Below are 17,379 nucleotides of genomic sequence, written 5' to 3'. Positions count from 1 at the left end.
TGTGACCTCAGTTGGGTACCAATATCCGTACTGAGGATGCCAGCCAACACTTCCTCCAAGAGCACTCCTTTCAACATCCCAATATCCTTTCTCATTGTAACCTCAGACATAAACCTGACCACTAGCCATTTCGAGTTCACATCAACCATTACCAAGGCGTTTGTCACACTATACTTCAACCCTTGAATTGGCCCAATGAAATCCAGACACAAAGCACAACATGGTAAACCCGGGTCCTCGATGTGTCCCTGTACAGCCAGGGGACAAGTCCTCAGCCTCTTTTCACTTTCCTCACATCTTTCAACCTACACTGTAAATATGATCATCCATGCACGGTCACCCAAAATTTTTCATCACTCTCTTCTTCGTCATGGTTTGCTCTAAGTGCCCCTCATGGCCTAGACTGATAATTCTTGCCCTCAGCCTCTCTGGTGACAGAAATGTATCATTCCTCAGAATGACTCCATCTACGATAGTCAGTTTGTCTAAAGTTTTCATGAACTTTCTTACAACAGGGGCCACTGTACTTTTTCTCTGACCCCCTCTCACCACTATTTGTTCTACCGCTCTGAGGACCATGTCCACCTCCAGACAAGTCCTCCGCTCCACCTCTGAAACGTCTCTCCCACACACTCTTCTACATCACACAAGGACGCTGCCGCCTCCTCCTGCACCACAGCAAAATTGTTGCATCCATCAACATCTGTACACTCTAGTGACACGCGTGGAAGGCAATCTGCTTGAGTGTTCTCCCAGCCATGTATATGCGCAACTTTGAACCAGTATTCTTGAAGCCTGGAAGCTAGCCTTGTCAACCTGGCTGAACTTTTGTCAGCTCCTCCCAGACTAAATAACTTGATAAGAGGTTTCTGATCTGTGCCGAAGCAAACATTTAGACCCCACAAAAATGTGCCGAAATGTTCCACTGACCATGCCGCTGCCAGGGCTGTACGCTCGATAATAGAATAGTTACTTTCACTCTCTGACAAAGAGCATGAAGCAAAAGCCACAGGTTTCTCTTTGGTCCCATGCATCTGGAAAAGGACTGCACCCAGCCCATTTGCCCTAGCATCAGCTGTCATAAGTGACCTTAGTTGGGATTCGGAAGGTGCTAGATTAACAGCTTCATACACATCAATTTTCACCGCTTCAAAGGCCTGTTGTTGGATACCTCTCCATTGAAATGCACGCCCCTTATGTACCAGCATCCTTAGCACCTCAGTTGTTTCTGTGAAATAGCTGACTATTTTGGAGTAATATTTGATCATCCAATGAAGGATCGCAACTGGTCTTTGTCACGTGGAACCGGTGAAGATCTGATCACTGTTAACAAAGCCTCCTTAGGCTTCACCCCTTCGCTCAAGATGGTATGGCTGAGATATTCAATTTCTTCTACTAGAAACTTGCACTTATACCATCTCAAAGTGAGACCAGCCTTCTTAAGGGGCATATCTACAAGGCCCCGCGATAAATATCGCTAATCGCGCTTAGCGCGGCGCGATTGAAGTTATCGCCGTCTATCGCTGGATATTAATGCTGAGATAGCGGGTTATCATCAACGGCTATCTCCAAGCGATAAAATATCCAGCGATAGCGGCAAAATGCTGCAACATCACTGGTAATCCAGCGATAACATGTCAGCAATAGTGTATTACTTGTTGATAAGCCGTGGGGGGTTTCAGCATGACAATCCACCCCCCATAGGGCAATATGGGTAAGTCAGAAATTAACCTGGTGTTAGAAACCAGCGTTAATTGACTTTCGTAGTCGCAATGCGGGAATGGGGCGTCCTTGTTTATAGGGCGAAGCCGCCATATCGATGTGCTGACAGGTAGTGAATGTCAGGAACGCCTACCTTGCATCTTATTAGCGATGAGATGCAAGGCGTTAGTGAAATGTGCGATGACACACACTAAAGCCGGTTAGCGTGCCCTTGCTAATACCGCGTTAGGATTATCGCCGCTTTACAGCAGAAAACGGCCCCTTGGTCTCTTCAACACTGCTCTCAACACTTTGTGGTGTTCTTGTATTGATTTCCCAAAAACAAGAATGTCTTCCTGGAAGTACTTTACTTTTTCAAGCCCTTTGAGTACTTTGAGATTATTTGATGGAAAATACTCACAGGTGAGGATAACCCAAAAGGCAGCCTCATCAACTGGAACGTGCCTTCCATCAAAAGCCGCAGCACTGCGAAAGCCTTCATACAACCTGATCTGGTGGTAAGCACTGAAAAGTGCTTACCACTTTAGAGCAGCTCATTAATGTTGGGGAGGAGAAAGGTGTCAGTCACTACATGTTGATTAAGGCGGAATAGGTCCACACAAAATCTGAGCTGCACAGACGTTTTTTTGGTTATAACCACTGGGGAGACCCACTCAGATGCTTCGAGTGGTTCTAAAACCCCGTCTTTCAACCTGTCATCCAACATTTTCTTGACCTCATCCCTAACAACCACCGGAACTTTTCTCAAATTGTGTTTGACTGGAACAGTACCCCTTTCTAACACAATTCCATGAACATATCCCTTTATAGCCCCCAACTTTTCAGTGAAAACATTCTTCAATTTATCTAACACCTACTCTGTATTCAAATCACCCACAGCCAACACCTGTCCGGGAGCTTGAGGATCAATAACAAAATTCAAGTCATACTGATGAACTTATCGTAAAATGGGTAGGCCGTCTTGAGATACATAGACTTTGCCCTAAATCTGACTAGACTGAAATTTGATAGGTGCCAGAAAATAACTCAACACATCTATGCTCTCTCCTTGATACCCCCTCAGATTTATGTCGTTGAGCAACAAGTTGACCTGTGGCCACTCACTCTTCCATAAATTCTTCGACACGATGGTGAATAATGATCCAGAGTCCACCATTTTGTCAACCACTCTGCCCAAATCTTCAAAAGAGGCTTTGGGTCTGAACTGTTCAGTTCCTTGTCTTATTCAGAGTGGACCATCAATACACGCTCTTCACAGCCATCCTCCTAGTTTGCTTCATCTGTAACTGGTAACCGACACTCCATTTTATCGTCTTTGCAAAATCAGGCATAGTGTCCTTTGAGCCCACATCTCCTACATTTCTTCCTGGATGCATAGCACCACTTGGGATCACTGGTATGATGTGAGATTCCACACCTCAAGCAGCCTTTCAATTTGACTCCCTTCTGGACCTTGGTACTAGACTTGTTGGTTCCTTCCTCCTTATTCACCACTCCGGTCACATCTCCCTCCAGGATCGCCAAATCGTTCTTGCTCATTACCTTCAAGCATTTCTCTGACTCTTCTACTACCTTGGTGATGGCAATCACGTTTTTCAGAGACGGATTCTTAGCTGCCAAAAGGCTTTCCTAAGTTTTCTTGCTATGGCACTGCATAATGAGCTGGTCTCTGATTAATTAATCTGACTGAATTTACATTTGACAGACAGCTCACATAAGCCAGAAACAAAATCCTTCAATGACTCGCCAGACTTCTACTGTCTGGTATGAAACTTGTACCAAGAAATAACAATGTTTTCATCCTTGTCAAATCTCTTCTCCAGAAGTAACTTGGCCTCTTTATAGACATCCTCACTATGTTGATTGTTATTTCCTAGCATGTGAGAGAGATACTTACAAATCTGGTGAGCTTCTTTACCAACAGTGTCCAATAGCAACGCTTTCAGGGGAATATTCCAAACCATCAAGTTCTATCAAATAATTATCAAATAGGTCAATGCACTCTTCCCATGTCCATGAAGTGAAAGAAAAGGTGGTGGCATTACTATAGAAGAAGCTGCCATAATAAAGCCCTGCACGCTGATCCAGCTACAAACAAGGAGTTAACTGAGCCCATGCAGAGGAGTTTTCCTCTAATGTTCACATGTGGTGTAATCCAGAAGCTGTGGACAAAGAACAGGAGAACAGAGAAGAGATTGTGCCGAAAGATGAGTGGGAGCAAAATCCAAACCAGATTGGGGTGAGAAGTAGGGCGGTAAAAACAGGAGAACTTCTGGCAGGCAGCCGGGAAAGACAAAACCAGCACATAGGCAGCGCATGAGGAGAGCACACAGCGCACTGCTAGATGTTGTGGAGAGCAGGCCACTGGAGCGCTCAAGCCGATGGAAGCGCCACGCTAGGCTGGGGTAGCACAGTACTTACATGCCTAGCAGACTGCACAGGTTATGCAGACTGCTCACAGCTAAGCCACGCAGTAGAGCTGTTAGTGGCCCGATCCAACCACGGAGTCCAGTATGCGCCAAAGGGGCCTAATACAACCACTGAGTCCTGATCACGTCGTGAGATGGCATTATAAGCAGTGTCCTTGTTTGTGGCTGGTGATTGTCTTCAAAAGGTAGTAAATGAGGACACCACACCGCTGGGAGATTGTAGAGATGGTTTGTTGCATGTAGGATAAATTATACTTGGCACAAAAGTATCCTTTCTCGAAACGAAGATTTATGTCCAGAATGTTAATACAAACGCCGACAAATATAATGCAGGAGCCTCTGGAGACACTGCCATCCAGTCCAATAATCCAGTAGGAATGTTGGCTGGTCAACCGCGGAATCCAGGGCAACAGAACAGAATTAAAAATAATAATAGTACACACTATGTTTGAGAACTGAAAACAGCCCGTGTATATGGTTTGCACGAGTCAAAAGAGCTTGAGCAAACAATACGCACAGGTGTACAATACAACAGAGATGTAACTAGTTTAGTAGCCAATACCACACACAACACGATCTCCCTTTGCCAGCCACAGAGTAACTGACTCTGGTAGAACCTTACACATTAAGGGAGTCAAGGGAACAGTGATGGTAGCAACATTCTTCAGGTGGATAGTGCGCTAACACCCATTACAACAAGTAGCTATGCAAACATATTAAATAGGGTGTGCAGGATGCAAATGGATATAATCTAAATACCTAATTTGTGTATAATCCTTCAGTTTGAATCTCAGCCTTGCTGTTTTTTTCTGTAATAAGACAATGAAGCACCGAGTGGTTGGTAACATGTTATTATAAGCGATTTGTGTCGTCATAGTGCTCAAGGGACAGTAGGCCTTCCCGCAGCATAAAAGAAATTGATGCACATTTGAGTCCTAATGAGCAGCATGTCTGTCAAAGAATTAAGGAAGAGCCAGAAATTTGGCTCTTCTACATTTCAACCAGTGAAAGAAAAGATGTTTGTGTCTTGAAATGTCCAGAGCTGTTGATTGCTGAAGGCTGCATATGCATGAATTGCCATTATGCTTGAGACCTTCAGCAACTTGTGTCTTTTTAACCTAACAAACCTAACAAATTGTGTTCTGGATCATGTGGTTTTGTCCCTACATAGGAAAATCCTACACGCAAAGTTCTGAGGGCTAAAAAGGCAGGATCAGTACAAGATGCCACTCATAACACAGGCGAACTTCTCAGCTATGTAATGTATTTTGAAAAGAAAGGGGCATAATGTCCACACAGTATATGGGAAAAAGTACCTAATTATTGCACACTATGAAGACTATCAAAGGTCAACTCAGAATTCTAAATTGTGCTTCCATATAGTGAAGGAACTGCTTGGTGACTTGCAATATCCTTGTAAGGTACAGACAGGGGTACTTTATCCTGTATTTAATATAATGCTGTATATTATTGTTAGCAATCAATATTTCCATGCGCACTGCCCCATTAGCCCAACTAATCACATCCTCCCTTCTGTAATTTGGAGTCTGCACACTCAATAATAGTTCCTGCTTCAGCTGCACAAAAATTCTCCTCAATGCTAGGTCAGTGTTACTTCGAAAAATGACATTTTAAAAAACAATAAATTCTGCAAATTAATGTGAAGTTTCAGTTACTCCATGACATTACTAAGCCTGTATATAAACGTGTAATACGTTTCTGTGTATTGTTCCAAAAGCCATAACGGCCTCGGGTTTAAACTCCAGGGGACTGGGGCATTGGGGCCTCCTGTATTGCCATCCCCAAGGCAACAGAACACAGTTTTATTAAAGACACGTAAACGATTTGGTGCTGTATAGAATTCAGTATTCTGGGCTCTATGTACTACAAAATTAATTTTTGGTGTCTACTGATAAAATATTTTCTTGGTGGGAGAACTTGTTGTCTCATCTCCATATAAGGCTGATATTGACATGTTCCATGTTTACTCTAAGATTCTAGTCCAGTTCTTTGTGTGAGCTCAAACATGCAAGCCATGCATTGAAAGAAGTACATCTAGCTAGAGAAATTACAAGCCTCGATCGGTGGGAATAATTGGACTGTGTATATCTTTCAATCTCTACATTTTAAATTTTGTCACCTTAATGATTTGATACATCTACGTCTAAAGGGGGAAGGGTCAGAGAGCAGAAACTAATCAGACGTGATGGAGGAAAGAAGCAGTAATACCACGCAGTGTGAAATGATCCTCGTTTTTGACAACTCCATGCTGACCTTGGCTGACCTCTGCTGCTGGAAGTGATAACTGAGTAACATGTTAGCCAAGGATGCACACCCTTTTTCCCTGTTGACATCATGTGATGATCATTGTGCTGCTGCTGTTGCTGCTCCTGTGCGCCCCTGTGATGTCCTCTAAAAGTAAAGCATCTCTGGATGAGCAGATGATAACACCTTCCCTGGTGACCAGTCGGATGAGCTCACAGCATGGAACACGGGGACTGTCACAATGGCGCATTCCAAGTCTGCCCCACACAGCTACCTGCTGGTGCACTGAAGCCAGATCACCATACTGTGTCTAGTCCAGGGCACTGATGAGAGCACGGATATTAAAGCCACAGCAAAAAGGCTAAGTTTCCTCAAACTGTACCCTGGCATCTCAAGAAAAATTTTGTTAGGATTCAGAAACGATTTCTGCGTGACCTAAGTTTGGTGTTAGTTACACAAGAGCGGGTACACTCCATGCAGGGGCGTAACAAAGGCCCCCACAGCCCCCATGGTGCGGGTGGGCCCCCAGGCTTATACAAACTCAGGCCCTACTGATGTGAGTTTGAGGGGCCTCTTCATCATATCTTGCAGGGGTGGGACCCTCACGTTTTGTTACGCCACTGACTACCTGGTCTGTATACTTGACACGCTATAGGAACATGGCATGTTCAGTATACAATCTATCTGGCGCTATTGTGTTAGGAACTAAGAAAACTCTCCATCCGGTATTTTTCCAAAAGCATTCACTAGCAGAAAGTGTGCAAAACTCAGGGTAAAACGCTAACTAAAGGCAACCACAGAAAGCATGGTCCAAAATATCCATTCTGATCATACACTGAATCATGCAGGGTCTCACCCTTGTGGAATTTGTGTCTTACTTACACTAGTGAAGTATCAACTCTCTCTCTACAGTTCTCCCTCCTCTCTACCTTGTGCATGGACATGTGCTATGGTAGAATTGTCCTACACCTATGGCAGGTACAAAGAGAGTAAACAGCGAAAGACAACACCCACGAGCAGATACAAGTCAATCTCTAAAAACAATCCTTAGCAGGGAAAAGTCAAGGAATCCTGCAATTACTACGGGCCAATGTTTGTGGAGAGAAACTCCCTTTAGAGTGTGGGCTTCTCCCGGTGCCTAGTAACTTGCCAAAAAGATAGTAACCTGTTGAAGATGGGATTCACGGCACAGATAGCCTCAGGTACGGTTGCCCTTCATCTGTGATAGAATGCTTTGGGCCAGATGTACGACCTTCACATTTTGCTAATCGCAAATTGTGTTGCTTTGCAATGTACAACAGTGTCACAGACACTGTTAGTGATTCCTAATGGGGTCGCAAATTGCCTTCCTCATCAATATCCATGAGGCAGCTGCTATTTGCGACCCCATTAGGAATTGCTAGCACTCCCAGGGATGGTGGCCTGCTGGGGTCAGCAGACCACCATGTCTGTGACTGCTTTTTAAATATTCAACAGAAAAAGAGCAATTCCAGGAAGGATTACTGCTTTGTATTAACCTAAAAAGGAAGAAATTCCTTTTTAAGAAGAACCCTCACTCACCAACCTATTTGGTGACATGCTTCATCATAGAGATATAGTTGCTGAGATCCAAGCACGTGGATCGGTATTTCTCTCCGTTTGTGCTGATGAATGTTATTACTGCGATGGAATGCGTGAGTTTTCTTGAACGTATTAATCTCATGTAATATCTTTTCTTTCAGAAATCAATCGGTACGAGCAGAACTGTAAGTTGGCGGTCAGTCTCGCATAACGTGTGTTCACCTTAGCAGTGCACACCTGACTACTTTCACTGGTCCTGAAGAAAGCCTTGCAACAATGCATGAGAAGGCTGAAACATGTAGACCTTGTCACAAATACAACACAGATGTCAATGGTCAATATAACCAGAGTGGACGTCCATCTACTTTTAAATCATGTCCTATGACCCCACCATTAAACTTCTTGGGTGCATAGAGGCAATCTTAAATCACTTTTCACTTCTAACTCTGCACAAGAAAAACCCGCTCCACTGTAATCAGGCAGCGCAGCACACCTGGGAGGCATTCGGCCCCTCGGGTGGGAACCCTATGATGTAGCATGTCACTAACTAGGTTGGTGAGTGAGGGTTCTTCTTTAAAAGGAATTTCTTCCTTTTTAGGTTAATACAAAGCAATAATCCTTCCTGGCAGTTCTCCTTTTTTGTTGATTGTATTAATTATTGGGGGACCAGGAGGAGTTCCACTATACCCTTCCTCTCTCTGTGTTTTTAATTATATGCTTTTTAAATGAAGCAGTTTTTTTAATGCAACCCATTTCCCTTAAAGGAAAATGGGATGCATTTAAAAAAGAAAAATGAAACGTTTCTGTTTCATTTTTAAGAGTAGACTTTGGTCCCTGGGACACACTCACAAAGGGGAAGTGGCCCCCTGGGGACCCCTACCCGTGTTCAAGTGGCTTACCACCTACTTGATGTAGGTGGTAAACTGCAAGTGTTTTGCAACAAAAAATGCAGTCGCAAAACAATCATACATTGCAGTTAGACTCGCTATTTGGAAGGGATGCCCTTGGCATGCCCTTTCCTAATAGAGAGTCACAAACCGTATTTTGCGAGTCGGAAATAGGTTACCAACTCGCAAAATAGGGTTTGTACATGGGGCAGACCAATTTTGTGGTCGCAAACGGGCCGAATTCGCGTTTGGGATCGCAAAAAATGGTCGAATACATTCCCCTATGTGTTTGGTAATCCAGTTCTTGGATTCATGATGTCCTGTCTTTCGTGTTTTGCTGAAGGATGTGCACTGAGAGGGTGAACCCTCCCTTCTGGGTTAATTTGAGGACCCTACCATGTGGCAGGCATGGCAGGGTAGATGGCCCACAGGGCTGCCTCTTTGGCAGGGATAGCTGAAGATAAAGAAGGGCCCACTTTTAAATCAGTGCATGGGGCCCCTGAATATAATTGGCCCACTGTGCAATACCAGACCTGTGCTATGTAAATACTGATAAAACAATATAACATTACAATAAATTAATACAGCAATAGACAGGGTAAACAAACCTTTAATTACTAGCACAATGTGAGCACCTGGAGTAGGTAATAATGCATGATGTGACTGCTTCCAGCCTGCATTTAGCTGGAGAAGCTCTAAGCCTTCTCCATCATGGGGGAGAACCGCCCAGGGAGCCCGGGGCCACTTTCAGTTGAAAGGGATGAAGTGCCCTGAAGCTGCTACTCTCTTTAGCAGCACCGCCTGTCCATTCTTCTGGGAGACAAGCTCTCAAATCGACTGACTAACTGCACAAAGATTCTGCTCATATTCGCTCACACAGGGATTTTGTCTCCATGTACAACAATAGCAGCTGCCTATATTTTGAGATCTGCCCACAATTCCCTTCAGCTTGTGAAAAACAGAGCCCGATTGCGTTTTTGTTTTGTCTCTTCCACTAACTACCCAAAGTCGCACGTTTCAAAACAAGCCTTAGTGTAGCAAACTCGGCAGTGCAGAAACAGCTGCCCACATACCTCGCTTACAAGTAAACAAACATGCTTGGTCCAATCTGATCAAAGCAGAACGTACCCCTTTAATCTCTCCTGCGGTAGCAATTCAGAACATCATAGTTCTTGTTCCATTCCAGCATTCCATTACTGATCTGCACCTTCACTTTTCTAATGATCCTGCGTGTACTTGTCTAGTGCTAGCCCTCCACTTTGCTGCCCCGGAACGGAGTAAAACTTTAGCACAATGGGATACTTTTCAGCCTTGTAGGTCGGAGTGGATTTACTTGGTTTGGTGTTAACCATGAGCTTTTTTTTTTTCTTTTCCAAAAATATGTATATAACAATCTTCCTTTCAAGGGCTTTCAGACAGCCATCTTCATCCATTGGTCTGTTGTTGTTTGGATCCGGAATATTGTAAAAGTGATATTGAGTGGCCACAGTATCGTGAACATATTATCGCATTCACATTTTTTCTCCGTCCACTACAGCACACAGCACGGGGCAACAGGTCTGCCTACTTCAGCCATGGGCTAATTTCAGTCTGAGTGACAACATTCTGCTCTTTTTCAAGCAGCACATTGACACACAAAGTACTTACCTTCAGTTCCAGGGATTGCCATGACAAGGTGCGATCACTGAGACCAAATATTCTTTTTACTACTTTTAGGCAATTTTTATAGATAGCGGCTACTCCCAGGCAGCTCCCCCAACAGTAACGTTTTTAAAAAGCCATTACAAAACATCGCTAGACCTACTAACTTGCCAATGCTTGTTTTTCCAAATGGTTCTAATGATAAGACTTCGGAGCCCGGGCCGGGGAAGGCGAAGCCGGACCCAATGGGGGTCCGGGACAATCGTCGCCTGTAGGCGGGAAGCACCCCCCTGCCCATTTGCATAGCCCGCAATCGAAGGTGACCAGGAATGGTCACCCCAGGGCATGCTCAGGCCCCCTCCAATCCAGGGACGAGCATCGAGGGGGATAAGTAGGGGCACCAGGCCCGAGAAGGGCACAAACTCCCCCTCACAGAAGAACAAAGAGAATCCCACCCACCCACACCAGAAAGAAGTGGGCTTTGTAGCCGCAAGGGTAGAGGCACAGGGGAGTGTGCTAACCTCCTGCACAGCTTCATGGTTCTGGCCCAGGAATTAGGTATCCCCCTAGCTCAGGAAAAAGACAGAGGGCCCGACCACTAAACTGTCCTTCCTCACGAAAGAGCTGTACTAAGTGGCTGGGACATGCAGACTGCTGCCCGATAAGGTGACAGAGCTAAAGGGAATCATTGGTAGATTAAGGCAACAAAAGAAGGCGACGCTAGGCAAAGTGCATCAGCTACTCGGGAAGTTGAATTTTGCCACAAGGGTAATCCCCGCAGGGTGCGCCTTTGCTAAGCGCTTGGCTTGGATGACCAAGGGCATGACACAGAAGCACCACAGGGTCCGCATAACACAATAGGTGAAGGAAGACTTGGGGCAGTGGGAGAACTTCCTGACAGCTTTCATGACATGTGGCGTGAGCCTTGGGTGCAAGCGAACCAACTTGAGCTCCACATGTACTCAGCTGGGGTGTTTGGCTCTAAGGCCATCCTGGGAAAGGCACGGACAGCAGGGGCCTGGCCAGCATCCTGGCAGGACGCAGGGGTCACCGCCAACATATCCTTGTTGGAGTTGTTCCAAATTGTGGTGGCTTTCCACATTTTAGCCCAGCGGCTAGCCAACAGGCAGAGAACGATATGGTCTGACAACCATGTGGTGGTGTAAGCAATTAACACAGGGTTAGCAAAATGCCCGGCAGTGGTCAACCTGCTGCGAAAACTGGTGGACTGCCAGCTGAGAATATATATCGTGCTTAGGGCAAGACACATCCCAGGAGTAGACAACCCAGTTGCCGATGCAATTTCTGATTTTCAGTGGGTGAAATTCTGAGAGCTCGCCCCCGAAGCAGACCGAGAGATGACCCCGGTACCGGAAGAGGCTTGGGCATGGGTAGACCTGGGTTAAAGAAGATGCTGGACAAAGCACTGGCCCCAAAAACAGAGACACGTTACCGTAAGTGTTGGGAGACTTTCGTGGCCAGGACAGGGCTAACAAGGGGCCGGCAGGCAAGTCAGGAGGAAGTCTTAAGCTTCATTGAGTGGGCCTTCGTGTTGGGTAAGACTAAACCGTGGTCCCAGACACATTTGAACGCAGTAGCATATTACACAAAAATAGCAACGGGGAGGACCCAACTAGGGCCTTCCAATGTAGGATGGCACTGAGAGGCTGGGGCAGGTTGCAACAAGCAAAGAAGGTTACAAGGTGGCCCATCCATTTTAGCATGCTACAGCGTATGATGGGGTCTTAGGGGGAGTCTGCAGCTCGGAGCAGGAAACCATACTCTTTCAGGCAGCGGTCGCGTTGGCATTCTTTGGGGCATACAGGATCAGCGAGTTGGTAGCCCCAGTGGTCGGTGACCCAGGAACATCATGCATAAACAGGGGTGATGTGGAAATATGGAAAGAGCACATGGACATCCTGTTGTGATTGTCTAAAACAGACCAGGCAGGCAGGGGCAAGTGGACTAGACTGAACTGCATTAGGGACAAATCCTGCTGTCCAGTGTCCTAACTTCAGAAATACTTGGGACCCGGGGGCCACGGGTCACTTTTCAGGCACAGGGACGGGTCTTTCCTCAGTCGGTCTCAAGTCATAACGGTTATGAGAAATACTCTAGAGGCAGTTGGGCTTCCTGCTATAGCGTTTGGGTCTCACTCTTTCAGAATACGGGCAGCCACCACGGCCGCAGGGCTAGGTTTGGGCACCAAGCAAATCAAGGGAATAGGGTGCTGGGCATCAGTCGCATTCAAACATTACATATGCCCTACGGTGTACTGAGTCCGGTTTCTATCCCACCACCCCGCGTCTTGGTCCAACTGAGACGCTAAAGAAGGTATGGATCTTGGGTCACTTCTACGTGATGCTGGCACAATGCTGGGCGGCCAGACACAAATTCAGCGGGATATGGCTGCGGGACACCGACATAGTCTGGCTGGGGAGTTCGGGAATGAAATGGGATCAACTGCTCCCCGCGGTGCGGGAAGCAATGGGGCAAGGTGGCAGATCAGATGCGGTGTTTGTCACCTGGGGGGCAATGACTTGGCAGCATTAGGGAGGAGGGTCCTCCTAGAAAACATGCAGGAAGGCCTCGCAGCCATGGTTCGACTAATACGCCCAGTCGAAGTAATTTTTCGGAATTTATAGTGCGGAGGCCATGGCGTGGGGCCATGGACCTGGGGGCGGTGCAAAAATCCAGACGAAAACTCAATATCACCATGGCGAATATATGTAGGGTTTTATAAGACACAGTTTTATAAATCTGAGGTCCCCGGGATATCACTTAGAGGACGGGGTACATCTTACCAGGGTGGGAATGGACATGTTCTTACTGAACCTCGTAGGGGAGAGCTTCCTCCGATCGTGAAACTGTAGGTAGCGTGGCGGAAGGAACACAAAAAAGGTAGCAAAAAGAGATAAATTACTAAAGATAGAGGGAAGGCTCAGACAGTGTCCTTGAGATGCCTCATGGCAGGGGCACTTAGGGAGCGAACGGCGGCATACCGCCATAGAAAGAGTAGATGTGATGCTCCCGCAGGGCCCTTGGGATGCCTCACGGTAGGGGTACCAAGGGAGCGAGATGTAAGGACTCAGCCTCAGGCAATATAGAGTAGATGCTCAAACAAGGTCCTTGGGATGCCACACAGCAGGGACCCATGGGAGCAGGGAGGGCCGATGAAGGGGGCCAGGGCAAGCGGGACGGCACTTGCAGCTTGGGCAGGTCCTTTCGGACACCCTCCAAGTTGGTAGCAAGTTGAAGCCTAACCCTGTTAAACAGAGGCCCAGACAGGTGGGCCGCCCCTCCCTAGAAATTGTGTTGGCTGGGACCACATAATGACTAAAACGTACGAAGGTAAGTGCAAAGACAATGAAATGTGTTAACATGGATATTAAAATGACAATAGGAATGACCATGAGTTTTGCAAAATGTGTAACCATGTTATGTTGAATAAACTGCGACCTGTTAAGGCACCAAAGCACGTTGTCAGTGGTGTGATTTAAGGGTAAGATGGAGGCAGTTTAACCTCTTCAGTGCCCATGACGAGATAGTCTCGTCATGGAGCACGGTTGCGCTGTGCCCATGACGAGACTATCTCGTCATGAACCCCGCCCGCTAATGCAACGCCCGGCACAGGGCGGGGAAAGGGCGGGGCACTGAAGGGGTTAAAGCAGGAGCGGGGGAAGACTCCTGGGAGGGGTTTCATTATTACCCGGTAATAGAAAATCCTTTGTGTTACTGAATTTGCAGCACCTAGCGAGCAAAATGCACCTTGCTGTCTACATTTACTGTCAAACAAACACTAACTGGCAAATTTCACTGGAGGTGACTAATATCAATTTGTGTTTTTTTGTTTACCTAATATGTGAAGTTTCTATGAAAGTTATATGTAATTAAGTGTATTATGTGGCATGCACTTGACTGGTATCTCACTTGAAAACTGACTACGAAAGCATACCTTGCACAAAAAATTGACAAACAAAATTACACAACACATATGTAAGCCTATGTTTGGTAACTGCACGAGAATCACTTGAGTAATACAATTTCACCTCTGCCTATGTAGTGTACTGGTGACACATATAAACCCCACTACTAGTTGATGACATCATGCAGATTCACAACCTTTTGCATAGGATGTGTTGAGCTTGTGTGCAGTTACAGAGTGGAACAGGTTTGAATCAATTTATAAAATAGCCCCAGCATGGCTGCAGCTTCAGGGTGTGGCCGAGAATAACCCTTGGGTGATGTGAACCTACATAGATTGCCTACAACGAAACCACATCCGTCTGTGATTGGGGCTCTGCACATTTTCTGACTTATTTTAGTCCCAAGGACAAAGATGCTCTTGTGCATGTATGACTAGCCACACTCTGGATAAACAACTGCAGGTGCATTTGGAATTGTTATGTTTGTTCTCATTCGCACAGAGCTAATTGTGGGTCCTGCAGTCAGATCTGTGCCTTAGCTATTTCTGGGAATGTGTACATCTTTTAATGGTATTTATAAACAATGAATGACATTTAACACCAACTTGGCAATTCATTCTCTAGCTGGTGTCAGGGAACATAACTCCATTTTATGAGTTCAAGAAAGTATGTATGTGTGTAGGAAAAATAAAGAGCTTACTTTAGTTTGAAAATTATTTACAGAAAAAAAACATTTCAAAAGTTCAAAATATTCCATGTTCTTTCTGAGAGAGAATATACCTCAGTTTGCAAGGCTCTGCGTGACATGTACTTGAACGAAAATTACCCAAAAATCTTAGCTCGTACTGGCCTCTTACCTCCAGTGTGTGCTGCAGTTTTCCAAGTTCCCATCGACAGGTTGTGTTTTCCTGCGTCACCTTCTCGCGAAGGCTCTTTTCGAACGCGGCTTCACCTAAGGCCTGCGCGAGCTGCACGTCGAACCTGTCACAGGAAACATTTAAAATTACCACTCTTCACGGGGAACTGTCGAAAGGATGCTTAGGTGCGCCACACAGGCGTTATTCAAGGACCAGATGTGAAGAGGAAAAAATAACAGGTTATGACAATTTCTTTCACTTGGCAAGCTACTCCAACACGGCCCGGGGTGACACTTCAGGACTCGCACCCCACTGAGTGATAGAGTATCTTTCAACCACTAAGTGCTCAGATAATTGTACCACTGGCTTTTCATGCACGACTCCGGATAGAAAGTGATGAAATCCAAGAAATATTAAGGCAAAGCAGTTGGATGTTGGCTAGCTGAGTTCTTTAAACAAAAATAACTTTCCACAAACAGGGAGCACCGCCGAGAGCTTCCAATGTGGGACACACGGTGAATGGGAAATGGCCGCACAGTACTTAATATAGATTGTTGTAATATGCGGTTTACAGATGGAATTGGTCCAAACAGATCAAATGGTGTTAGGCTAGTCACTGGGCGCCTGTTTGAGTGCATTATATTGTGTCATTTCAATTATATGGCACTTCATACCGCTGACAAGGCACCAGCGTGCATTTGAGGATGGGTGGCATGCTACTCCTCAGGTGTGCTTGGACTGAAGTGTGTGGATCTCTGATAGGGTGCATGGAGGCAGTCTTTATGCTGTGTTTGAAGACATAGTGTTACCCAAATGGTTACATACCCTGTACACCAACATCATAATCTGACTCTATCCCTCTTCCTCGACCCTCTCTTTCGCTGTTTTCCCCAAATGTATAATTTTCCTTTTTACTGTTAACTTCAACTCCTTTCAGTCAGTGCTTAATTTGTAAAATACTATGTCCAGGTGCTCAAATTTTTGTAGGAGGTCACACCCACATCCCTACCCACTTCCTCCACTGGCTCCACCCACCTATTTCCCTTAATCCAAAATGGTCTCTTGGCTATTAATTAAATACTGGCAGAGGAGGCAGTTGCACAAGACACTACCAGTTGGCAGCTCACCACTTCCAAACCACTCCCCCACACTCAGTTAAGCACACCGATGGATGGGAACCTGCACTGCTGGAAGGTGAAAATCCAGTGATGACTGCCTGTGTAGTCTATGTAGCAGCATGGTACGGCTAGGTTAGTGAGCTGTCCAGAATAGCGGCCAATTGGACCCGAGTAGTAAAAGAGGAGTACATTTTTATTGTTTGGTCAATTAGAACCTTAACAATATAAACACATATTAAAATAGAAGTTTAAAACAATTAAAAGAGGAAAGTCACTTTACATCAATAAGAAAAATAAGAAAATCTTAGAATATCATTGTTTGACTAATATTTTGCTCATAATGTGTGCCACCTTTAGCCAGTAGAAGGCTTTGAAGAACTAGCATAGCACATTGCATCGTGGGACTTCTAGTTTAATTTTATAACATTGCAAGAATGTATGCTGATGGCAGAAAATAAGAATACTTGAATGTGCCACTCAAGGCAAAATATGTCTTTTTTTCCACTTAAAAGTCAGCTGCAGTGGAGGAAGAACTGCATCTGTGGGCACACACTATAAAAAGTTATTTAACATTATCAGCCATTTTAATGCTTTGTAGACAAATATAACAGTGCTACACAGCTGATAGCAGAAAAGCAAGAAACCAAGTCTACCTTAACGTAGAACCAAGTCTACCTTAACGTAGAACGCAAAATTGCCCGAGTGGCACGTTCAGGTAATCTTGCTTTTCTGCCATCAGCTGTGTGCCAGTGTTCAGTGTTATATTTGTCTATAAAGCATTCAAATGGCTGATTATACTAAATAATGTTTTATAGTGTGTGGGGCTCATGGCTGCAGTTCTTCCGCCACTGCTACTGTTTTTTAAAACTTAAAAAAAAGATTTATTTGCCCCACACACGATAAAATGTTAGTTAGCATAATCAGCCATTCGAGGCAATTTTTCGTCAAGTGGCATGTTCACATAGTCGTGTTTT

The 17,379-nt window shown here is 45.3% G+C and overlaps 1 protein-coding gene across 5 annotated transcripts in view; it reads right to left on the bottom strand.

Annotated features, from left to right (window-relative positions):
- Window positions 1–17,379, bottom strand: part of MYO18B (myosin XVIIIB) — a 1,573,426-nt gene that overhangs the window by 558,074 nt on the left and 997,973 nt on the right. For all 5 annotated transcript variants that reach the window (XM_085634174.1, XM_085634172.1, XM_085634173.1 and 2 more), the window contains one exon: window positions 15,288–15,411. In XM_085634174.1, coding sequence (XP_085490300.1) covers window positions 15,288–15,411 — 124 coding nt within the window. The remainder of the gene's footprint in view (window positions 1–15,287; window positions 15,412–17,379) is intronic.

This window comes from Triturus cristatus, chromosome 11 (genome assembly GCF_964204655.1).
Source record: "Triturus cristatus chromosome 11, aTriCri1.1, whole genome shotgun sequence".
NCBI lineage: Eukaryota > Metazoa > Chordata > Amphibia > Caudata > Salamandridae > Triturus > Triturus cristatus.
Note: the sequence above shows the minus strand (reverse complement) of the source record. Positions and strands in the feature narration are given on the sequence as shown.